Source organism: Alligator mississippiensis, chromosome 5 (genome assembly GCF_030867095.1).
Source record: "Alligator mississippiensis isolate rAllMis1 chromosome 5, rAllMis1, whole genome shotgun sequence".
Taxonomy (NCBI): domain Eukaryota; kingdom Metazoa; phylum Chordata; order Crocodylia; family Alligatoridae; genus Alligator; species Alligator mississippiensis.
The window spans coordinates 122,441,423-122,466,832 of NC_081828.1; the positions used below are offsets into that span (position 1 = coordinate 122,441,423).

The 25,410-nt window shown below is 42.3% G+C and overlaps 1 protein-coding gene across 3 annotated transcripts in view; it reads right to left on the reverse strand.

The window, feature by feature from the left end:
• The window catches only part of HECW1 (HECT, C2 and WW domain containing E3 ubiquitin protein ligase 1), a 439,971-nt gene that overhangs the window by 136,397 nt on the left and 278,164 nt on the right, over positions 1-25,410 (reverse strand). For 2 of the 3 annotated variants that reach the window (XM_019483376.2, XM_019483378.2), the window contains 2 exons: positions 22,540-22,618; positions 5,159-5,328 (listed from right to left, as the gene is read on the reverse strand). In XM_019483376.2, the coding sequence (XP_019338921.1) occupies positions 5,159-5,328; positions 22,540-22,618 (249 nt within the window). The remainder of the gene's footprint in view (positions 1-5,158; positions 5,329-22,539; positions 22,619-25,410) is intronic. The other variant, XM_019483377.2, reaches the window with a different exon arrangement.

Genomic DNA, 25,410 nt, shown 5'->3' on the forward strand with positions numbered 1-25,410 from the left:
CCCACCACACTTGTACCTCAACGTACCTGAAAGCTTTGCAGATACAGATTGCTTCTCACCTAACATTGAAATGTAGTTATCTTTGGGGCAGAAAAGAAGCCACCATTTTATAGTAACACTACCCAGCAGTGTCTGTAGAAGGAGAAATGATAAGAAAAATAGCCAGGTGAAACCACAGAGAGCTCAGACTGTAGGTATCCTAGTCAATACTTGGCTGGTACTCTAATGCCATCCACTTTTCTGGAAGCCATTAATTACAAGGACCTAAATCTGATGTGTCATCTAACAGATCCAACCAGCATAAGCATACCAGATGGATGCAACAGCCAATATGTACTGTCATATGAGCGCATATTCCCCGAGGCTCTCTACCTACTGACTAGTAAATAAACAAGCCATTAGAAAAGGAGCCACCTGAGATAAAATACTGGAGGTATTAAGAAAGAAAGAGTGTAAATATGTCCTTCAGGAAAAGCCAGAGAGCCTGACATACTTGTCCTGCACAATCACATATTCTCACTAGTCTGTTTGAGAACAGTAAACTATTTGTCGCATCAGTTCCTTTTGTACAGGTTTGTGATTTCTAATACCTTAAACTCCTTTGAAAACAATGAAAATAAAACTTCAGCACTGAAAAATCTGACATGCAAATAACCCAGGACTCATCTGAATGAGATTGATGGAGGCTGGCAAAGGGATCCTGGTTGTACCTGAGTTTTACAGCAAGATTTGCACTGACTGGTGATGGGCTACTTTATTGCCTGCTGTCATTAAAATTGCATTTTGAAAAGGCTTCTTATAGAGAACATGATACTAGAGACATGTCTTTAGGAGAGATAAGCATGGCTAACATCCATCCTATCCTATTTCCATTCAACTAGGGGGAGAAACGATTTTTAAAATGAACATTTTTTCATCAGCTTCCTTTCTGTTTTTTATAGTGAGGTGGAACAACTTAGCTATCAGTGTCTTGGAATTCTGCAGATCGCTGGGAAGATGCACGCTTGGGACATGCATAATGGGATGTGACTGGTCTCACCCCAGCTTAAGTCAGGAAATAGGACAACTGAAGTCAACAGTGCAAAAGAGGTGACAGATCAAAATCAAATTTACTAGATTCAAAATATTAAAGGCAACATTATAGTTTGACACTGACATTAACACAGAAGATAATCACTTCTGTTGAATAAACACTGAAAAGTACCATTTTTTGTATACAATTTTGCTTGGCCTTTGTAAAAGCATTTTTGACAAAAAACAGGCTACCCAGACTACATTTGGCCTAAACCTTTAAGGCAACTGCACTTGCAACTCCAGAGGCACACCACACCCATTGGTCTCCCCTCATCTACAGAACTGGTCATCTCATCATAGAAGGAAATCAGGTTGGGCAGGCATGACTTGCCCATGGTGAATCCATGCCGACTGTTCTTAATCACCTTTTTCTACTCCGACTGCTTAGAAATGGATTCCTTGAGGATCTGCTCCATGATTTTTCCAGGGACTGAAGTGAAGCTCACTGGTTTGTAGTTCTCTGGATCCTCCTTTTTCCCTTTCTTAAATATGGGCACGAAATTTGCCTATTTTCAATCATCCAGGACCTCTCCTGATTGTCATGAGTTTTCAACCGTGATGGCCAATGTCTCTGCAATCACATCAGCCAACTCCCTCAGCACCCTTGGGGTGCATCCCATCTGCCCCCATGTACTTGCATACATCCAGCTTTTCTAAGTAGTCCCCAACCTGCTCTTTCACCACTGAGGGCTGCTCACCTCCTCCCCAAATTGTGCTGCTGGGTGCAGTAATCTTGGAGCTGACCTTGCCTGTGAAGACTGAGGTAAAAAAGCATTGAGCACTTCAGCCTTTTCTGCATCCTCTGTCACAAGTTGCCTCCCCATTTGGTAAGGGACCCACACTTTCTCTGATGCTCCTCTTGCTACTGACATATTTATAGAAACCCTTCTTGTTACTCTTCACATCCTTTGCTAGCTGCAATGCCAATTGTGCTTTGGCCTTCCTGGCTTCATCCCTGCGCGCCCGAGCAATGCTCTTATATTCTTCCCTAGTTATTTGTCCAAGTTTCCACTTCTTAAAAATTTCCTTTTTTGTGAATTAGTTTACTGAAGAGTTCCCTGCTAAGCCAAGCTGGTCTTCTGCAATACTTGCTAATCTTCCTGCACATTGGGGTCATTTGTTTCTGCACTCTCGGTAAGGCTTCATGTTGGGTATCCAAAGTTTGAGTCCTGTAAAGTTACTAGTCAGTTTAGAAATCTTGTCCTTAATCTCTCTTTGCCTTAGTTCTGCAATTATAAAATGCCATTTCAATTCTACTAACATTTTCCTGCCCTGTCTATTTCTATTGTAAGACTTCAGGACCAGGACACTCTCTTACTGTATGTGTATAGAACAGACATACTAGAGCTCCAGGCTTTATTGAGGCGCCTGCATGCTACCAGAACATTAATGTTAATAGAAATGATTAAAGTGAATCATAGAAATATTGTGCAATATCATTTAGCATAAAAACAGAGCTGGATCACCATTCCTGTGCAGTATTATTCCCAGCATGTTGATCAGATATAGAGGTGAAGTATAGCTCTGCTTGTAGTTTTCTTATTTCTAAGCTCAAAACTCTTGGAGGAAAAGGTTTCATCTTAGGACAAGGACTTGTAACCAAGGCTAATGGCTTATAGTTCAGGGTGGCCAACCTGTGGCATGAGCATTTAGGGAAGGGACAGGCAGCACAGAGTAGATAGCACAGGGAGCAGAAACCAGAGCAGCAGCTTGTGTAGGAGAAAGGGATTGGAGTAGCACTTGGGGGTGTGGGGGTGCAGGGCTTATTTATGCCATGTCTGCTGAAAAGGTTAGCTTCCACTGATTTAGTGAATATCCTGAGGATTGAAATGGTTGTAGCATCATTAAAACTGTAACTTTTGAAAATGAAAGTTAAGCTGTGGTCCCTTTTGCCTTTCCTTTCTTTAGGTAAACCTTAAAACCCCCTAGAATGTTGACTAAAAAGTAGAAAACAATAAAATAATCCATGTGATTTAAACCAGAAGAAAGGATGAAGGATTGGACTATGTGGGAGATACTGTTGATCACAGAATGCCAACCAAATTTTCAGATACCAGTCACATAACAGGAGCTGTGACTTCTCTGCAATTCACAGAGTTGTAGTTGCCTATACCCCTGTAAGTATGCTTGAATGCTCCAAATGAAAAGTGCTAGTATGAAATCCAAGTGTACTGCTTACATATGGGCAACGACCTGCTGAGTACCCAGGGAACTTCAGGGTTCATGAATGTAGAGTAAATGCATCATTACCTCATTCTTAAATGTTCTGCTATCTTTACATTAAACTATGCATGATTTTACTGTGGTAGTTAGCACCTACAGAATTTGAACCAAACTGTCTTCATTGAGATAGTTTGCCTAAGTACAGTCACAAGCAGAACTAAGACTCCGGATCTACAGGCAGTTCTATACAATTGTCTTTCCCTCCACAATCCTCCAAAATGTTTTCAGGTGAGGTGAGGAACAATTATAAATGAGACAGGTCATTCAGTTAAGAAAAAAGAACAGCTGGTTTCTATTTGCAGAAACTAATTACAGAGTGACAGAAAACGGTATGAAAAAGAAAGTCTAAATCAGTTCATTACCTACAGCGTTTTCAAAGAAAAAGCCCAGTGACTAATCCTTTTGCACACAGTGGGTCTGGTTCCTTCACATTTGTTACCACATGTAGGTAGAGCCACCTGGGCAAAGTGAGGACAGAGTGGGCTTAACATTTCTACCATTGTGATTTTGTACAAGACGGAGGTGAATCAGGTTTAATGGAAACTGATCTTTCCACTGCTAAAACAAGGACAGGTGGATGCAGATTTTAGGTCAACTGATGCCTGGGGAACACAACCCAAACGTATTATAGTTCAATGCCTTTATATCAGCCACAGAGAAGGTGGAGACTGAATATGCTGACAGACGCTCAATTGCTTTGGATCCTTTCTTCAGTTGCTGTAGGGCAACAATACTGAAGATGAAAATGAGAGGGCTCACACGCAATCAGTGGAACTGGGGGCGCTGCACGAAGAAGCTAGAAGCCATAATTAGGTCCTTGCATTGTACTCCCTCTCCTGCTTCAAATTCTGTCTGCAATGGAATGGCAGTAAATGAACTCAGATGTCCCCACAAGACTGGAGAGGACAGAGATTTTGTCAGGGCAGCAGCCAAGTTTCATAATGCCTCAATCTCAGTTACTCTAAAGCCACTCTCTACTACCCCGGAGATGCAAAAAGGCCTTACAATGAGAGTAAGTTGCATGTAATTACATTTAATGCTACAACTTCAATAAGGGCAGAGGTTAGCCAATGCAGAGCACTTCAGAAAAATCCTATTCTCAGTCTCCAGGAGGGCACATCGTTCTTTGCACAGGTATTACATATGCTCCACTCTGAGTTTGGCTGGCCTCACCAGCTGGTACAGAATGGGAGACTAAGGCCATGTCCTGTCCCCTCCTTTGAGATGTCAAGCACTGGCAATCTAGCTACATTCACATAAATCCTCAGGGCAGGAGCATGCAGTGATGGGACTTATGATCTGATATTCTCTGTTCTCACTGGTACGTATTAAGTCTTTCCAATAAGGCACGGTCAACTTTAGAATATTTCTTCAAGATGATGGATAAATGTGCCAAAATTGCCTGTAATTTATAGGTCCATGGACAATTTTCAATCACACGGATTCCTTTTGTTTGCATGCTATCTATTGTACCTCACATGATGTTCTTTCTTTCTAATAACACTGCAGGAACTTCAATCAGGCTAACAGCAGCATTCAAAACTGACAAATTAATATTTTTCAGTACTGGACTAGGTAGGCTTACCTATAATAATAAACATCCAGATAAATTATGGCTTTAAAATACAATATGTACAGAAAGTTTAAATACAACATTCACTTTGTTAGCAAATTAAGGCATTGGCATTACGGAGTGCAATCTATCAAATACAATCTGGTAGATAACTATATAGACCAAAAGGGCTTTAAAAATGTGCAGTAGACTAGGGATATTATTATGACTAGTTCCATATTCTAAAAAAAGGAAATAAAGATTTAAAGATAGAGATATTTGGAGAGTCAGAAGCACTCAGCTGCCTACCTCTCCTTGCCATATTGGATTGACGGTATTACACGTGATCTTTGATCTCTTCTCCTGTCCATGGTGTGGAAGAGCGGGGAAGATGCTGTGCTTTCCAGGCTGGATAGAGATCTTCAGGTAAGGGTCTGGATTGAAGAACATTCCTTTCTTCAAACCAAAAGCTTGGAAGTCTGCAGAAAGTTAAACATTCTGATTAGTATCTTGTTGGTCTAATAAAAGGTATCACATCTACTATGAGCCCAGACTGGTTAGCATCTACATTACAATAGGCTCGCCAGGAAGTCAGGAGAACCATATAGGGAACCAGTGAGAAATTTAAAGGCGTGGCAGGAATAAACATGTTACAACAGGGGCAGGCAATTATTTTGGGCAGAGGGCCACTTACTGAGTTTTGGCAAGCCATCGAGGGCCACATGACAGGCAGCCAGAGCCAGATAAATATTAATTTTCTAAATTTTTAGGGGCCCCCCAGGCCGGATAGAATGGCCTGGTGGGTCGCATCCGTGTCACATTGCACAATTAACAGGTTAACTGCAGAATTGCCTGGAGACCAGTTACACGTGCAAAGTAGCTATCACACAATATAAAGCTGCAACCTGCTATAAAGTTAGACCTTGTAAATGTGTACTAATTTGTAGCTGGTTGCTATTGAGTTTTAATTTGCACATGTAGCAGGGTCTCCCCTGCAGCTGGGGGCCCTGTTAGCTGACGGGGCTTCCAGCTGCAGAGGCACACCATGCCTAGCATAACCTCTCCCCCCCAACCCTAGGGATTGGGGTGGCTGTGGCCCCCAGGACCCAGGGTCTTCACACACCCCTGAGCCCTATGGATTGTGTCTGCTGTGATCCCTAGAGCTCAGGGGTGTATGAAACCCCTGGACCCTGGGAACATGGCTGCTGTGATCCCTAAGACTCAGAAGTTCATGATCCTCTGGCCCCAGGGTTTCCCTGAACCCCTGGGGTGGGAGGATCACCCCTGCAGTGATCCTGCAGCCCTGGGGGTGCATAGGACACCCCTGCAGCTGGGAGTCCCTCAACTGGGGTGCATGGAGCTACCAGCCACAGTACTTGCTTTTTGCCAGTACAGGGGCAGCCTGGGATTGGGCTTCCCTTGAACCAACAATAAGGCGTGATGGGATCTAATGTGGAGTGTGTGAATTAGATCCCATTGTGCCTTTATCTGCACGTGTAGAGGGGGCCATAGAAAAACTATATGGCATTACTTGGGTCAAAACATAAAACCAAACCATAACAGTCTCATAAAACTGATGATTTATAAGTTCTATAGTATTCACAAGAGTAAACACTAATCCTTGCATCTCCATCTCTCAATGGAGAAGATGAGAACTAGTCTGTAGCTCACTTTCCAGAGTAGGGGCCAGAATATATGCTACCTTCTGAACAGAAATCATCATCACAGTGTTGGCCATGCTGATTAGCCCCACTGCCAGTACCCTGGCAATGTGGCTACCCTGCTTCTGGTTTGAGGAAGCAGCATGCAACGTGGCATGGTTGAGCACATCCTGTTGCTTGGCACAAATTTTGGAGCTCCTGACTTGAATGAAGTAAATGCCAAAACTCCCAACTGAACTTAGTGGGACCAAAATTTCTTTTTGTAAATATTTCCAAAGCTACTTTCTCAAAAAAACATTCTGAGATGACTTGTTCAAACTTTTGAAGGGTTTACCCACAGTCAGGATTCCACCACTTTCTGCAGACAATTGAGTGATCAAGGATTGGCCAAAGCATCTGCTGAACACCCATCCCTAAGTTTCAGATGTTAGAATGTGCACAACAAGCATTTTAGATGTGCCTGTACAAAGTAATCACACTCAAAGTGCTTGCATGCTCATTTAATAACAGACCAGATATAATACCAAAGGAATTATCTAACAGTCAATCACAGGTAAGCTTGGACCTCAAATATTCGTGATTCATCTACTGAGTAAAAACATTCTGAAATGAAATAATTAAGAAATTCAGAAAAGTCCTGATCTTGTCACAGCTATTCCAGAAGCAGGAGACACTAAACTTGTCAGACAAACTTTTCATTACACACAATTCAATTTAAAGATTTATTTCATTTACATCATTACATTCAGTTAAGCTGTAGTACTTGAATTATACACTATCCATTATAAATAATCTTGAGGTTCTGTGCACAATCCAACTGGACCTGATTTAAGTCTTGTCTTTTCTGCATTTTTACAAGAGTTTCATTATACAACATTTAGGTTATTGCATTATTATTTCATTCTACAGAACTGTATTATATGAAGATGAGGGCGGGGGAAGCCGTGGACCACCAAACCATGTGGCACCCACAAGGACAGTCCAGCCTGAAGAAGGAGAACATCGGGAACCTGCAATCCATGGGGTGGCCAGCACTACACCACAGGTAAGCAATAAGCAGGTAAGCAATAAGAGGCCCTTTGGGCATCAGAGCCGGGGGGTAACAAAGGCACCAGTCACAGGGCTCAAGTGCCTATACACTAACACTAGGAGCATGGGGAGCAAGCAGGATGAACTAGGACTCCTGCTTGCAGAAAACACCTACGACTTAGTAGGGCTAACAGAAACCTGGTGGGATCCTTCCCATGACTGGGCAGTACACATTGAGGGTTATAAGCTGTACAGAAAGGATAGAGTAGGAAAGAGAGGGGGAGGGGTGGCGCTCTATGTCAATGAGCAGTATACATCGACCCTTATCAAAATGGAATCGGAGGAGGAGAAAGTAGAAGGATTGTGGGTTAGGTTACATGGAGGTCAAGGAGAAAGGGATTTGGTGGTAGGGGTCTGCTACAGACCCCCACACCAAGGGGAAGAACTAGATTTGGGGCTCCTGAGGCATCTCTCGGAGACCATAAAAACTAGGGAGGCGGTAGTCATGGGGGACCTAAACTACCCAGACATCTGCTGGGAGACGCAGACAGCAAAGTCCCACTGTTCACGCAGGTGCCTATCCTGTGTACAGGACCTCCATTTGACACAGGAGGTGCATGGTCCCACTAGGGGGAATGCCTTACTGGACCTGGTATTGGCAATGGGGGATGACATGGTAGGAGACCTACAGATTGGTGGTCACCTGGGGGACAGTGATCACCAAATAACAGAATTCACCATAAGATGTCGAGTGGGTAAGGTAACTAGTAGGGTGAAAGTGCTAGACTTTAGGAAAGCTCACTTCAATGAACTCAGGCGTTCAGTCAAGGATGCACTGCAGAGTAAGAATTTTAAAGAGTTGGGAGCCCAGGAAGGGTGGCTGTGCCTTAAGGAAATGATCCTTCGGGCACAGAGGGAGATGATCCCGATGCGGGGAAAAAGGGGGAAAGGGGCTAAGAGGCTTCCTTGGCTGACCAGAGAAATCCAGAGCAGTCTACAGACTAAAAGGGGGGCATATAAAAAGTAGAAACGGGGAGAGATTACTAAAGAGGAGTATACCTCCTCTGCTCGCGCTTGTAGGGAGGCAGTTAGACGGGCCAAAGCTACCATGGAGCTGAGGATGGCATCCCAAGTTAAGAATAACAAAAAATTGTTCTTTAGATATATAGGGAGTAAAAGGAAGGCCCAGGGTGGAATAGGACCTCTACTAAATGGGCATAAGCAATTGGTGACGGACAGGGGGAACAAGGTTGGACTCCTCAATGAGTTCTTTGCCTCAGTGTTCCTAAGCGAGGGGCAAGACAAGTCTCTCACTGGGATTGTAGAGAGGCAGCAGCAGGGCACGACTACCAAGCGTAGACCCTGAGATGGTGCAGAGGCACTTGGAGGAACTGGATGCATTTAAGTCGGCAGGCCCGGATGAGCTCCATCCGAGGATACTGAAGGCACTGACTGATGTCATTAGGCAGCCACTGGAGGGAGTATTTGAACACTCGTGGTGCATGGGCCAGGTCCCGGAGGACTGGAAAAAGGCCAATGTGGTCCCCATTTTCAAGAAGGGGAGGAAGGAGGACCCAGGCAACTATAGGCCAGTCAGTCTCACCTCCATCCTTGGCAAAGTCTTTGAAAAAATTATCAAGGCTCACATTTGCGAGAGCCCGGCAGGACAAATGATGCTGAGGGGAAACCAGCACGGGTTCGTAGCAGGTAGATCATGCCTGACTAATCTGGTCTCTTTTTATGACCAGGTTACAAAACGCCTGGACGCAGGAGTAGGGGTTGACGTCGTTTACTTAGACTTCAGGAAGGCCTTCAATACGGTATCCCACCCCATACTGGTGAACAAGTTAAGAGGCTGTGACTTGGATGACTACACAGTCCGCTGGGTGGCGAATTGGCTGGAGGGTCGTACCCAGAGAGTCGTAGTGGATGGGTCGGTATCGACCTGGAAGGGTGTGGGCAGTGGGGTCCCGCAGGGCTCGGTCCTTGGACCGATACTCTTCAATGTCTTCATCAGCAACTTGGACGAGGGAGTGAAGTGTACTCTGTCCAAGTTTGCGGATGACACAAAACTGTGGGGAGAAGTGGACACGCTGGAGGGCAGGGAACAACTACAAGCAGACCTGGACAGGTTGGACATATGGGCGGAAAACAACAGAATGCAATTCAACAAGGAGAAATGCAAAGTGCTGCACCTAGGGAGGAAAAATGTCCAGCATACCTACTGCCTAGGAAATGACCTGCTTGGAGGCACGGAAGCGGAAAGGGATCTTGCAGTCCTAGTGGACTCCAAGATGAACATGAGTCGTCAGTGTGACGAAGTCATCAGAAAAGCTAATGGCACTTTATCGTGCATTAGCAGATGCGTGACGAACAGAACCAAGGAGGTGATACTTCCCCTCTACCGGGTGCTGGTCAGACCGCAGTTGGAATACTGCGTGCAATTTTGGGCGCCGCACTTCAAGAGGGATGTGGATCACCGGGAGAGGGTCCAGAGAAGGGCCACTCGTATGGTTAAGGGCTTGCAGGCCAAGCCCTATGAGGAGAGACTAGGGCACCTGGACCTCTTCAGCCTCTGCAAGAGAAGGTTGAGAGGCGACCTTGTGGCTGCCTATAAGTTCATCATGGGGGCACAGAAGGGAATTGGTGAGGTTTTATTCACCAAGGTGCCCCCGGGGGTTACAAGAAACAATGGCCACAAGCTAGCACAGAGCAGATTTAGACTAGACATTAGGAAGAACTTCTTCACAGTTAGAGTGACCAAAGTCTGGAATGGGCTCCCAAGGGAGGTGGTGCTCTCCCCTACCCTGGGGGTCTTCAAGAGGAGGTTAGATAGGCATCTAGCTGGGGTCATCTAAACCCAGCACTCTTTCCTGTCCAGGGCAGGGGGTCGGACTCGATGATCTATTGAGGTCTCTTCCGACCCTAGCATCTATGAATCTATGATTGTATAATAATGCAGAAAGCGGTACAGATTTTCAAATATAACTGTTAAAGTCTGGCTCCTAAATGTATACTTGGGGAATTGAGAGAGAAGTGATCTCATTTTAATAAGGTTGCAAGCCCCTGAAATTCACTTCAACTTCAATGGCAGTTGGATTGTACAATACCTCAGGAAAGCATGATGGTTTTGCCTAGGGGTTTTATGGCTTTAGGCCCACAATTTTAGTCACCCAGGTTTCAAAATTTTGTCTCTACAAAGCCACCAGTTGTTTCAAGGGATCTTATCTTACTCTTAATTTTTTCCACTGCTGCTTTATTTTGACAAACATCCTCTAATTAACCTACGAAAGTTAATGCCTACAATTTCGAAGTTTAGAGCAGAGCATTCATTTTAACTGCTCAGCTCACATGGATTTAATGCAAATTTTGCAGATGAAAACCCTAGACATCTCCTTAAAAATGCACCCTATAAGGTCCAGAAGAAAGACAAAGAGTCCATTATGGCTTGTTTTTCTGAAGTTAATGAACTGTAGAACAATCTATAGTTATCTCATTAGTTTAGGCCTCAACATTGGCTATGGCTTAAACCCTTGTTTTCCAGATGCATACCTAGCTTTCTTTGGAACACCTAAGCACTTTGCTATTATTAATGATGCTTGAGGCCGATTCCTTGTCAACCACTCTTTGTTCAGAGATTCACCTGCTTTTGCTCAAAGCTTAATTTCATAGTGACAAAAGCAACTCATGGTATTTTTACCCCTTTCTTTCACTCACTATCTTAAAGAGATGCAAGGTATTATGGGAGAAAATATCCCAAACTGGCTGTTTCTTTCTGAACATTAATTTTGAAAGTCCCATTTCTCTTTGAGGGTTATGTACAGTATTCACTTTCAGGGTTTTAAGACTTTTTGTGAACTGATAAAAAGGCCCAAGAGGTGAAATGAGTCCAATTAAAAATCCAATTAAATACAAGTGTGTCAACATAAGGATATTTTGGATGGATTTGCAATTTTTAATTAAAAGCTTTACCAATCAGCAGAGAAATGTTACTCTCCCTACCGCCCCACCCTGTCCCCACTCTCCCCCAGGAGTACATTTATTTCAAAGTACAGAAACCAAAGTTCAGAAATTGAAAGTGTGTCTGTATGGAGAAAAACAATCATATTGTGTGTGCTTGAAGAGTTGATTATAAAATCCAATTCAAGGTAGTGCACATCTAAAGAACAAATGTTGTTTTTACTGGACTTGTGTTTAATGATAATAGTTACATTCAACTCATCCAGCTGGGATTTTACAAGTTTTTTCCACATATGTCTATAAAAAGATGCTAGATTTTAAGAATTTACATGAAACAGAAGTGGATAATCACTCTTAAAAGTCCACTTGAAAGGACTTTTCTAATAGAGGGTGCTATCATGCTCTTAGTAACAGCAGTCCAAAAATAAAATAATCTGATAGACCCTCTGATAATTCCTAATTCCCCCTGGTAACCTATTAATAACCTAATTGCCTCTGATAAACCTTTTTCTGTGCAAATATTTAATAAAGCACGTCTTGCACAGATTTCCTCTTCTGAGTGTGGTATTTGTACACAGAAGGCACTGAAAAAAGCATGGCTCCTGATGTCATTGACACTCATTATGATCAACTAGTTTTTCGCAGCAAATACTGGGTTGTCAGAAGTGTATTACAAGATAGATCAAACTATAATTGCAAAAGGTTTGTGGCTGAAAGTGATACAGCAAAGTAACCGAGAAAGACCAAAAACATTTGTAACAACATGAGATGGAAGCAGAAAGAGAGAGAGGAAAGGATGCCTTGGGGAAGTTATTTCCTCTGATCTCTCCTCAAAAAGTTCTCCAACTGAAATATTTATGGTTGTATATATGGCTCTTTTTTTCATCCTAAAAATAAATCACACCGTTTTATGGTGTAATGGATGTTATGTAATGGATAGTAATGGATTAGGCACACGCACATGAGATACATTGTTTTAATGAGCTGGTCATCACAATTTATCAGCTTTTTTTCTACTGGCTGGAACAAACAATCATGATGGAGACCAGGTTACTCAGTACTTAAAAAAACCCCCTCCATTAGTGATCTTCTAGATATTTGTACATAGACAAGATGAACAATGCAACCAGACACTAAATTTAAGGGTTTATTTTTTCATTGTTATTTGTTGGGTAAAACTGCATCACATGGCACTATCAGTATGAAAAAAATCTCTCTTAAAAGCTGCTGCTTTGAAGCTTGTATAACAGTAGGCATGTATGATAGTTCTGGGTGGTTTGTGCTTCTGTGAGCCAGCAATGGACAGGGAGACTTAGTGAAATTATTCTGTCAATGAAGGTGGTTGGAATGGGCAAGGACAGTGTCATCCAATCTATATGTATGCAAACTAATGGTGCCAGTTCTCCATATGGCATTTAGAGATGGGTTGTATCCAGGGTGTTGGGTTGAGGGAACTATATTCCCTGGACTTTGCATGTGGGAAATTAATTCTCTACTTGCTGTCAAGATATGACTTTGTTAGATTAAATATATTTTTACTCTCTCACCAAATACCTGATTCTCTACTCCAGTTTTATGATAGTATAATTCCACTGAACTCCACAAAAGCAATTCTGCTGAAATCATTGACACTGCACAGTTATAATGTTGGGAAAATGGAATGAATAACCAACCTGAAGATTTTTTTTCCTTTTGATTGCACATACCATCCATTAGATCGGGGCCAGCAACCTTTAAGACTGGCAGGCTATTGCAGTGACCAATAGCTGAGCTGTACTGCACCCCCCATCACCCATTTGGTGTCAAGGGCTGCTTTCTGAGTCTCGTGAACTCCTACTGCAACTTCTGCTTACTCTCTCCACCATGTGTCACCAATTTCCATAACCATAGTGATGGCAAAGGCCAAATTTGGTGGTAAGGGTAAGCAGAGGCTGCAGTAGCAGGGCAGCAGAGCAGGGAGAGCTGTGGGGTGGGTTAGGGGCATGTGACAGAGGAATGCAGGGTGCAAAGTGGAGAAGGTGCTGCTGCTGCTGCATACCACTGATCCCCATTGCTGCATGCCACAGGTTGCCACCCCTGAGATGTAATGTAAACATGGAGGTACGAGACTGAGAGTAAAACTATGAGGGTGGCAGTTGACACAGGGCAGAATGAAGGCACCTTACTAACTTGAGGATCAGCTGTAGATCAGGTTGTAGATGAGTCCATGGATGGCTGACAAGGCTGATCTTAGGAACACAGACTCTCTGGCAAACACCACAGGGAGTTATTAAAGAGAAGGTCAAACCACAGATTTCTTAGTCTTGCTTCCTTTCCTTCTGTTGCTGTCATTTTTCTGCCTCCAGGGTGAAACGGTTTTCCACAAAGTTAGATGTACCTTCTCCCACAAGGCATTACCAAGTAGCCTTGTCCTGGGCTAGTTTTTCCCCATTTGTGGTGTCAATGTCACACTTCTTAATGTTTACCATGAGGGTGTCCTTGAAGTGTTTCCTCTGGCCCTCGTGTGTCCTTTATCCTTGGCTGAGGTGGGAGTATAGCACTTGTTTCAGTAAAGATACATCAGGCATGCGCACAGAATGCCCTGTCCACTGCAAGTGATGTTGAACAATCAATGCTTCCATACTGGTGATGTTAGCATTAATGAGGACATTGGCATTTGTGCAACAATCCTCCCACTTTATCCCAAGGATCTTTCAGAGGTAGCACTGATGATGGTGCTCCAGGTTTTTCAGGTGGTCCCTGTAGATCAGCCAAGCTTTACAGCCAAAGAGATGAGTTGGGATTACCACAGCCTTATATAATAGGAGCTTTGTCCAAGTCCTGATGTCGTAATCATTGAACACACGATGATTCAGTCTTCTGAAGGAAGAGATGGCACTTTGGATTCTATACCGGATATTCTCGTTGATGGTGGCCTTCTTTGAAAGATGGCTACCGAGGTATGCAAAGTGTTCCACATTCCCCCTCTTCACAGATGCCCACCTTGATGGTGTGGAGAGACTTGCATGTACTGATGACCCTAAGAGCAACACTGTCAGGAGTCTTGTATTCCTGGTAGGGTGGCCTATGGTGGCAAGGTCAAAGGTGAGGTATCAGATGAAGAGCAGTCCAACTTAACATAAAGACCTCAATGGTGGAACAGATGGATGAAGAAGGCACATCTCTCAACGGCTATGAAGACAGATGAAGGCTGCAGTGGAAGAGTAACCCCAGTCATCTTGGATCTCCTTACCACTGAACACAGGTTTCTCCTCCCCCAAGATCTGTGTGATTGCTAATGCACTTTTATATAAGAACTGTGTAATATAGGGGTACTGCCATGCGTTTAAATTAAAGTTGGATAGAATCCAGCCACAAAGTTGTTACACATTTTCAAGCACTAACTTTGTAGCTGGTTGGCTCTTTTTATAGCTGGATGGACATTTTTATGGTGTGATAATTCTTTAAACATGCAGTCAATCTAAAGTTATTGCACAATTAACCAGTTAATTGTGGGATATATGTAACATGTGGCAGAAAGGTGAAAGGCAGCATCATTTGGTTTTCTTCTCCTCTTTATTTACAGTCCTGAGATGGCCTCAGGATTGCGTGATGGCCTGATCCTAAAACCTTCGCTCATGTACATGGCTAGCGACGGGTGCCATAAGATAGTCTGGAAAAATACACAGCCCTTATCTGTGTGGTCTCAGCAACTTTCATGAGACTCTTCAAGGAAGTAAGGGGAGGAGAATTACCCAAATAATGCACTGTCCTAACAATTTTAATACATTCCACCACAAGTTCTCTCAGTCATCAAACAATAAAAAGTGTGCATAGATGGGCCAAAAAGTATGGGAACATTTCCATAGGAGCCTGAATTATATTTCCCCTTTTAAAAACTTCCAGGCATGTTCCTGCCACTTTGTTAGCATGACAGTAGCTCTGGGTAACATCTCCAGAGATGCACAACATCATATTCCATTATGATTTCTGAAATGAAAAAGATTTTGGAAATGAAATATTTCTTTCCAGGCAGAAGCATTCTAAAACTATTCTTATTGAAGGTTTATTAAGTGGTGGTTTAGGATTAACTGGGTCTAAAACTCTGGTTAAATCAATGAACTCCAGAAAGTTAAATTTATCCTGCAGCACACAGAAGTTCTATAACGTGTTTGTTGGGGAAAACAATTACTAACAATTACTCATGGGTTCTTCTTAAACATGTATTTTTTTACTCCAACCTATTAAAATGATACACAATATACTATATGTCAATATTTGATTAGCCATACATTAAACTTTCTTATGCAAGAGGTTAGGTACATCAAGCAGTTTGAAAATGTCAACCCACGACTTGGGAACATGACAAAGGGAAGACATCTAGGCAGAGAGGTAAAGCAAGCACTGAGCCTTTCTTGTTGATGTACTTGCCATTATTCCCAAATTGTGAACTCTAAATTAGTTAGCATCAGTTAAGTGATTCTGCACAAGCAGAATAAGGGAACTAGTCCACAGGACGGTGTGCTCAATGAGTGCAACCAACCATCATTGACCAGTGAACCTCTTCTTAACAAGCACACCTCCCCAGCCATGGGAAGCAATTCTTTTTAACTGAAAAATTCTACTTCTGAGAAGGATAACTTGGCTGGGATCACTAGCCCCAGGCAATGCAGAAGTATCAGGGCCCACAAGTATTCCAGGACCTACAGTTCATGGTGACACTGCTTGGGAAGGAACCACATCAGTGATGCTGGAAAATGTCTGTTCCTAAAATAAAGACATGAACTTCTAATGGTTCATTGGAGAAGATGAAATCCACTTGGGAAAGGCAGTTAAGTAAAAGGAAGGGGAAACTGGAAGAATGTGAGTAGAGGCATCAGCTAAGAAGTGCTGAAGATGAAGGGTTCAGAAAAGGCAGAAAAGAATGACAACATGGAAGAGGAAGAAATAATATTCTTCCTTCCTCCAGATTTTTTATTTAAATTAGTGGCAGAAAGTTCAGAGTTAATGCTTCCTTCAGGGTGATAATTTTCTCACACTGGGAATAAAAAAATGACATCCTGTGCCAGCTATAACAATAGCCTCTGTGAACTGTCAACTTGGGGGCATCACAGCTGTTTTTTAATCTACAGGGGAAGATGTGGGAACTCTGGCCCCTAACTCCACCAACAGGAGGCTCAACAGGAGCTATGGGAGTACTGCTTCACATTTAGGTGAATACAAAATAGCACTAAGGATTACCACATTCATTTGTAAAAGCACAGCAGTTTCACTGAGGCTTGGAGATACATATTTGCATGCACTTGACTGTCATTAGCATGCATTTCTTGAGTTCAATTTGGTAAGGAGAGGGTTTGCAGATGTAACTGTCCTGTAGTATAAGATATCAAGAGAGTAAGTATTATGCGATTAGGAATTCTAATCAGTAAGGCTCAGTGATAGGAAATATTAAACTCTCACAGTGGGAAATAATGCAGGGGAGTGCCAAAAGATACTAGACATGAGGAACAATGGGCTATGAGGCTGATGTAGGAAATACAGGTGAGGTCCTGTAGCCAGTGTTAAATCTGATGAGATGGTCACGGTGGCTCCTGGAATGCACAATCCTATAAACAGACTCCAGTTCCTCTAAAAAACAAGAATCCAGTAAGTAAGAATTGGCCAGTGTGGTTGCACAAGGAGATCTCCAAACAAAAGAGATTTGAAGAAAGAGGATGTGGGAGGTAAGCAAGTAAGAATCCAGTCTCATAAGTCTTGCTGACACCATACTAAAGACAATGGAAAAGGAATAAATTAATTTGTATTAGCCAAAGTACCCAAGGGAATTTAAAAAGATTTTTCGTTTATATCAGGGAGGAGGTAGAAGCAATAAGGAAGAAAACTGGTCTATTAAAACATGAAAAGAGCATAGAAGTTAATTATTCAGAAGTGGTTAAGACAGAACTCCTTTGTGCCTTCAGTTAAAAAAAAAATAGAAGAAAATTTTGAATGAGTAGCTTAAATATTTTTAACAGTGAGGCTGAGTATTTGATGTTGAAGGTTATTAACCACTAGAACAAAATTGCCATTTTCTTGATCTCTTCACATTAAGACTGGAAGTTTTTCTGGAAGATTAGCTTCAGCCAAACAGGTTTTGGACTTGCTACAAGGTGACGCTCTGTGGCCTGTGGTGTACAGGATGTAATGTTATGTCATCTTACAGTTGCTTCTAGCTGTAAAGTAGGGCACTACAATGCTTTGTAGGCATAAGCCTGTGTCAGAGGTGGTGAAAAGTCATCTCAGGCCAGCAACAGTTTTTGAGAGTAAGAATATTCCAAGGGAGAAGCAGCTTGGATTGATTCTGGCAAATCAGCTTGATTTTTGGGAGGACGTTGTAAAGCTGGAGGACCTAAAGTACATAAAGACAGAGATGCTTTCAAAGCTACCCCAGTGATTCTGATGCTGAATTCCCATTAAAACTGGTCCCATTCAAGGAGAGGTTAGAACATTTTAACTGTAATGTATTTGTCTTTCAGTCAAATGTTTCATTTAAAATTTCAGTAAAATTTTCAAAAGGACCTAAAGGACCTTAGAAGGAAAAAAAACCAAAACATTTTCCAAAGCGACTTGGGCACTGACTTTCAATGACTTGTGTTGGCATACCACACAAGATTCTAGCCTTTAATCTCTCTGTGCTACTGTTCTCTATCTGTAAAATGGAAATTGCGGTACCTCCTTTCCTCACAGGGATGCTGTGAGGACAGAAATGTTTGTGTGACACTTGAGTACTATGGTTGTTAGTGCCATAATAAACAAATGTAAATAATCCAGTATACGCAGAGTGAAAAATATTAAGTATCAAAATGAATTATTCAGCGTGATATCGCATTTTTACACAAGCGCCGCATGTGGAAGGCATTTTAGTTCAAAACTGCACCGCTGCCATTTTCTGTGTGCTGACATGCATTTTGCTGCTTATACAACTGCACACGGTGCAGCACAGTTTGCATCAGCTCGTGGGTGGGGCAGACTCAATTAATGGAGTCTGCTCCGAAGCGGTGGCTCTCCGTCGCGTCGTGGGACTAAAAGGTATATGTATAAATGCCCATAAAGAGCTGTTACTAGGAGTAAAGAGAGTGAATTAAGAAAGGGAAAACAGAGAAGGAATGTTAGGCAAACTTCATGATAATAACAGATCTATCTATCAGGAAGCAGAATAGGCCAAAGTGCCTTCAGCAAGGGTGTTCCACTGTAACTAAACCATCAATTTCCAGTGAAGTGGTTGCTTTATCGTGAGAACCCAAGTGCGGTTCTTCTTTCTGCACATAACAGGACAAAGAATTCAGACAGTTGCAGGCATCAGATCTGAAGTGTGATACTCCTTGGACAGTGGTGGAAAAGTCATGCTTTCCATTTTGTATAGTTTCTAATTGGAAAAGTTGCAGTGGATATTTTTTTTCCTGAAGATTGTTTCTGAACTAATTAATTAGGCCTATATTTCTGTTAAAACATTAAAATGAATAAGTTATCTAAATATCATGCGTAAGATTAAAGAACTCATTTACATTAGTGTGGTGGTGACACACCCCTAAAGGAGGTGAGGGTAAACACCGGGGGGCCCAAAACCCAGAAAGAGACCCCCCCGAGGGGGGAACTTAACTCCAGCCGGTCCGGCAGTGCAGGAGCTGGGACCGCAGCTGCAGCCGCGTGAGCTGGCATTATGTCAGCTGTTTAAGCAGTTGTTCCCCGCGCGGGGAACAGCTGGACCAATCGCGACAGCTGGCATAGCTGCCGCGGGGAAGTTTAAAAGCCCTGATGGAACCTGCGGGGAGGAGGTGGAGCCAGAGAGGGAGAGAGTTGGCAGGCAGCACTCCCGGCGTGCTGAGGCTCCCACTGGGGAAGGGCACAGCACAGCCAGCACAGCACAGGCAAGCGTCGCAGGGGAAAACTTTGAGCCCCCGCTGGAGACAGAGCAGGGGAAGCACTGCAGCTCCCTGTGGGAGCCTGACCTGGAGAGGCAGGTAAACCCCCTGGAAGAGGCAGAGCAGAGGAGGGGTTTTGAGCCCCATGCAGACAGCTGGGGAGGAGGAGGCGGCTCCACACCCCGCTCCTCTCCAGAAGAATATTTTTTTTGAAGACTATGGAAGGAAAGCAAAAGGAGGAAAGGAGGAAAGTCCCAGGGATAGGGAGAAAGGGTCTGGGTGTCAAGACCTGAGGGACACGAGCCGGCTGAGCCTGCAGCCAAGTGCTCTTCCCTTGCCCCGAAGCAGACTGCGGGCAAGCCCCGCCAGACCAAGGCCAACGTCGGACCATCACATAACCGGCTGGCAAGTGGATGGGGTGTAGGGGAGGCGGAGCCCTGTGGAACATCGCACCAAACAACTGTGAGTATAGCCGTTGTCGGGAAGCCCCTCTGGGAAGATCTTCACTGAACCCCTCTCTTGATAGTTAACAGCAAAGTCATGGCAGGCAAGCCGTATCACTCATCAGGCCCCAGGCATCACAATTAGATTATTCTTTTTTGTAACTGTGGGGGGTGTTAATTTATGTAATAACTTTGCACAGGTCCAAATATGTGGATGTTTAGAAAAGTTCCCATTAAACTAGGTCAAAGTTCACAATTTCTTTCCTTAGTATTTTCCTTTTGTCTTGAAGCATCAGCATTTGTAACTGTTTTAGATATTAATTTTTTATTTTATCTAAGAATATTTACTCGGGTAAATTTATTTTTAAGTCAGTGGGAATCTGCCTGAAATAAACACTGAACAAACACTGAAGAAATATTACAGGTGTCACAACCAAATTAAGTAGTGCCCATGTTACAAACAAGTAAAACCATTCAAAACAGTTTTTTTTCTGCACTAGGTTAACTAAGGGTTAACAATAATGATAGTAACCACTTTTTTTTTTGAGGCGCATGTCAAAAAGAAATTTATAACTGTGACACTAACATGAAATGAAACTTAGCCTTCTGTGCTGTACATAAATCATTATAACTGGTCAGAGAAAACAGGGAGTAACCCTGTGAGATAACACCCTAGCAAAGACCGCTAAATAATTGGCGATTCTAATTAAATTTATGACGTGGCGAAAAGCAATTGGCTATTACACAAATAAAACCCGTCTTCACTTCCATGAAGAACGGGAGACCTCCGTACACACACCTGAAAAACCTCTGAACGTATACGTGAGAATAACTGACAAATTGATCGCTTGTCAGTCTCCCCTCTCTCGACCTTCTCAGACGTAAATCAACGACCTGCCGGCCCGATTTTTTCTCCGTTTATCTGCCCAACCAAAGAACTTTTATGCAGACCGACCTTCGAACCTTAAGCTGTAACTAACCAAGTATCTCTGACCTCCGCTATTCACCACCTTGACGGCGTGAGTAAATAATCTTGCTTTGCAACCGATAAGCGTCCGCCTAATTAATTCCACTCCAAGCGTCACAAGTACCCGCCTGACGGCCTTCTAAGGCCCCGGACCCTTATCTGCCCGGGTGGGAGTCAGGGAGAGCTGCTGGCCGGCTGCCCTGGGTCCCGACAACAGGGATAATAATAGTACTAAAATCCATATAGGATGTGGGGCATATAAATGATAAGGGACATATAAAAACAACTGCAACCATTAAGAAGAAACTTTCACTTTGGACAGGGTATTCCATAATCGTCAATAAGAAGGTTTTACTGAAGCATCTAATAATGGCTAACAGGATAAACTAAGCAAGATTAATTGATCTAGATTGGCAGACCCTATGACAGACCAGACTGTTTTATTTTTTTCCTCTTCTTTATTTCTACTAATCTATGAATATTATTTATCTTAAAATGCAGGGCCCAATTTGTTTTCTTTGGGGTTTTACTTAGAGAACAGAGAGACAACCCTGGCCCTAAAATGTTTACAATCTGTTTCTATAGCATAAAGCACAGTAGGGTCCTGATTGAAGTCTAGGCCTCTTAGACTATCAGAAAACAAATAGAATAACTAATGCTAATAACTTTGATATGGTAGGGATTGCCTAAATCAGGGCTGCCCAACTGGTGGGTTGGAGGGGTTAACATGCAGCTCCCCCAGCTCCTACATGACTGCTGCTTGCCTTCCTGCTCCAGCCCTACGGGAAATTGCAGTAAAGCCCACAGCACTGAGGGGGCTCGTGGCATTATGCAGCAAGAGAGCTGAGATGTGGGCCATCTGCATACACAGCGTGTGGCGGACATCACCTACATGAGTGGCACAGGGTGGGGGATACAGCCTGGGGCATGCAGCTCTGGGACATGCAGCCCGTGCCACATGGAGCCCTGAGAAATTGGACAACCCTGGCCTAGGTAAAGGTGTATAAATATGCAAGGGCAACTTTTGAAAAGGAGACGCCATTGTGAGCTCAGACTACAGTATGCTTTTTGGATTGGGGCTTATTTGTGCAGCTGCATCAATTATGTAGGTAAATTAAGTGATTTAAGTACAAATGGATAGTTGGAGCACATCAAACCTCCTGTGCCCTTCTTTCTGTATTGGTTTCCTGTAGAATTTTGCATCAATTTCCATACCAAAATGACCATATGGCATGCTAAAAAAAAAGGCAGGGGAGACAGGGGTACTATTATTGCTGTGGCGCTGTGATGGCAAGGACATAATTGGTTAATATATGCCGATATTAGTCCTAAGAAAAGGACTACCGCCCATGCTACTGAGGAAGGCAAAAACCTATGTAGTCTTTGTCAATCTGAACTAGAAGGAAATGCCTTTTTGCCCCCAAATCTGGTGACCGGTATAACTCTGAGCAGAAGAGCAAGGCCTTCTAGTCAGGAACCTCGGTTTTCTACAAATTAGCAAAAGCATCAGAACACTCCAATCAACCCATACCTAGCCTTCATGATTATGTACGACTACTCCTGGGGAGCTGGCGAGAGAATACAGGCATGTGACATGTACAGGTCATGTTGCTTAATGTCACTACTGAAAAATCACTCAGATCCTATGGTAATGAGCCTGTTTTAAGAACATATATAAAATAAAATAGATAAAAATCTCCATTCCCAGTCTTTGTGTCCAGAGTTTTTACACTTTCTAACAAAGACATACCTGACAATGAAAAACTGATCAGTCTCCGACTTCCTTGTCCCTGGATTGAATCTTCATGGGTGATGCTTTTAAAAATCTGCTGGAAGAAGGAAAATGGTGAGATATTATGTTGAGAAAAATGGTGAGATATTACTTCAATGCTGAGACTGTAGTCACCAATATTTCTTAAATTGAAAATCTACTTAATAACTGTTATTTCTACAGTTGTAATAAACCAGGAATCAATTACATGCTTTTATTAAGAAACATTGATCAAAACAATCTTTTTATCCAACTGACAGTTTTTCCAGTAAAGGAATAAATCAGCCACAAGGGAGTTCCTCTTCAGAGAAATGGGAGACTGAGAAACTGCTGTAATCTTATCAGTGTTTTGTGTCAAAAACAGCACTTCCTCACCCAAATGTTTGTAAATAGGAACTGCTTATTAAACAGTAAATAAATGCAGCATATAAAAATGGGTAGGTTGCTCCTAAATCTAATAACAACCTCTGCTCTTTATAAAATGAAAAATGAATCTCTGTATTCTTATTCTAGTGATTCCCCAGCTGACTTCTAGGAACCTGCATTTATATGGGAGGTTTATTACACACATGCAAGCTACACAACTATGACAGTATTAATTTCCTGAACAAACAGCAGCTGTGAACTACTGGAGTGCCAAATGTACAGAGCATATCTGAAAAAGCATGATCTTTATTATATGATCCTCTCTATCCATTTAAGAACCATCATTTTGAAAAGCTGACCCTGTTAGGCTTGCTGTTGAGTCATGATCAGAGCATTTCTTTACGTGCCATTGACGTAAACATTAGATTACCCATTTTCCCTTTGACCCCATCTATACATTTTAAATAATGGTTTGGATCTTAATGAAAAACCCACCGCCCCCTGTTTCAGTTTAGATGGACTGTATTTGCTTCTCCTCACTTCTCCCATTCATTTCCCGATTGAAATATGTAAGTGGTTGGAGAAGATTTTATTTTCTGATGTCATTAAGTTCTGAGCACAACAGGACAGGAGACCAGCTGGGGCACAAACTCAGACACTGTACAGCTAAGACAAATAACTTTCTGCCACCCAATCTCTGAATCAAGCTAAGGATAGTGGAAGGGGTGGGAAGGGGGCTAGAATAGGGGTGGGAGTGTGTGTGAGCAGAATCTAAATGCTGAGTGAATGATTATTCTGGCACATTGAAAAAGCTAGTGAATAATATTGATATTGAACCAGAACAGATCCCCATGGGAGCCCAACAGAAAAGCACTTCCTGGCAGACATTTAACCAGGTACAATTCATTTGGGGGGAGGGGGTCTATTAACCAGTTTTTAATTCATTTAAAAGGAGTTACACTGATTTTTGGCTAAAGCTTTTTTTTTTTCCAGTCTGAATGTTATCTGAGACTGGGATTACTATAATGTATTTGACTACCTATAATATAATAATTCAATTACTTTTATCAACCAGATGTATAATTTCATCAAAAAAATTATATTTGTTCAACAAGACCTATTTTACATGAAACCACACTGGCTGACGTTAATTATGCTGCCCTCTTTTGACTTTTTATTAGGTATATTTGATATAAACCATTTCATGCTATTGTACAGGATTAATGCCAGGTCAACTGACCTATAGCCTCTTGTATATAGGCATATCACGACTCTTTGCAGAAGCAAACCCTGATTTACCAGGATTATTTGAAACAGCATGAAAACTAAACCTAAGGAACAATAGTGCTATATGTGTGAATGACATACTCCATGGTTTATCTCAGTATACCATTCTGAGATACTTGACATTAGTCATATTGATATTGTTTGCCACTTAACCTGTCATACATTTGAAATGAAACAAAACAATCTTTTTAAAGGGTAAAATTTGCTCCTCTGCACAGCTTCAGCAAAGGCACGATGCACCTATTAAGTCTTATTTTGAGGCTGTAATTTGGATAGGTTTTGGGCTGGTTTTCTGCATGTGCATGAATTTCATTCAGTTGGTTAGTTCCACACACATACTGAGGAGGAAACTATGTAATTTGGAAGCATAATTTTAAACTATCAGAGTTTCCAAGAAGTAAGGATATGGGGGGAAAAAAGACAACCAAAAACATGAAAAGCAGGACCTGATCTAGCTCCTTCTACAGCAAAAGCTGAGCACACAAGAGTTCTTTCTTCAGCTGTTTCGCAAATGGTGTTTTTGTTTGCACATCTGGCTGAGTAAAGTTTGGGTGTTCAGAAGACTAAAAGAAACATCTCAGGGATTTAAAATTAACAAGAAAAATCTTCCCAGGTAAGCCAAAATGCTGATGTTACAAACAACAAATCATCTTAGGAAAACAGTACAAACAGCAGCAACAAATACAGTCAGCTCAGTAATCAAACTACAACATAGGACAGGGATGGATAGTTAAAAAATATGGTCTTGTGAAAAGTGATCAATAAATTTCATCTGTCTATGATCAGCTCTTAACATTTTCCCAACAAAATCTTGTTTTTGATAAAAAAAATAGCTGAAGACTTCATAGAGATGATCTCCCCTATATTTGTCAGGTGTATTTAGAACTTGACATATGTTGCTTGTCTGGTATCATCATCTTTGTCTGTATTACCTGGTGTCCCTGTGGACATCTCCTGAAGGACAGCTGTACATAAGGCTTCATCAGTTGGTGTTCCATAGCAAACCAAGTCATCATCATGGGAAATATATTAAGTACATTCTTTGTTATTTGACAATATCTTTGTTCATATCATGTGATCTCTGACTTACACCTATTTGTAGCACAAAACCTGCCCAATGAAAACAGTTAGTGGTGGTATTTTTTCACATTTCTGCATATTCAATGCATCCAAAAGTGTTAGTTTTTTTGCAGTTTC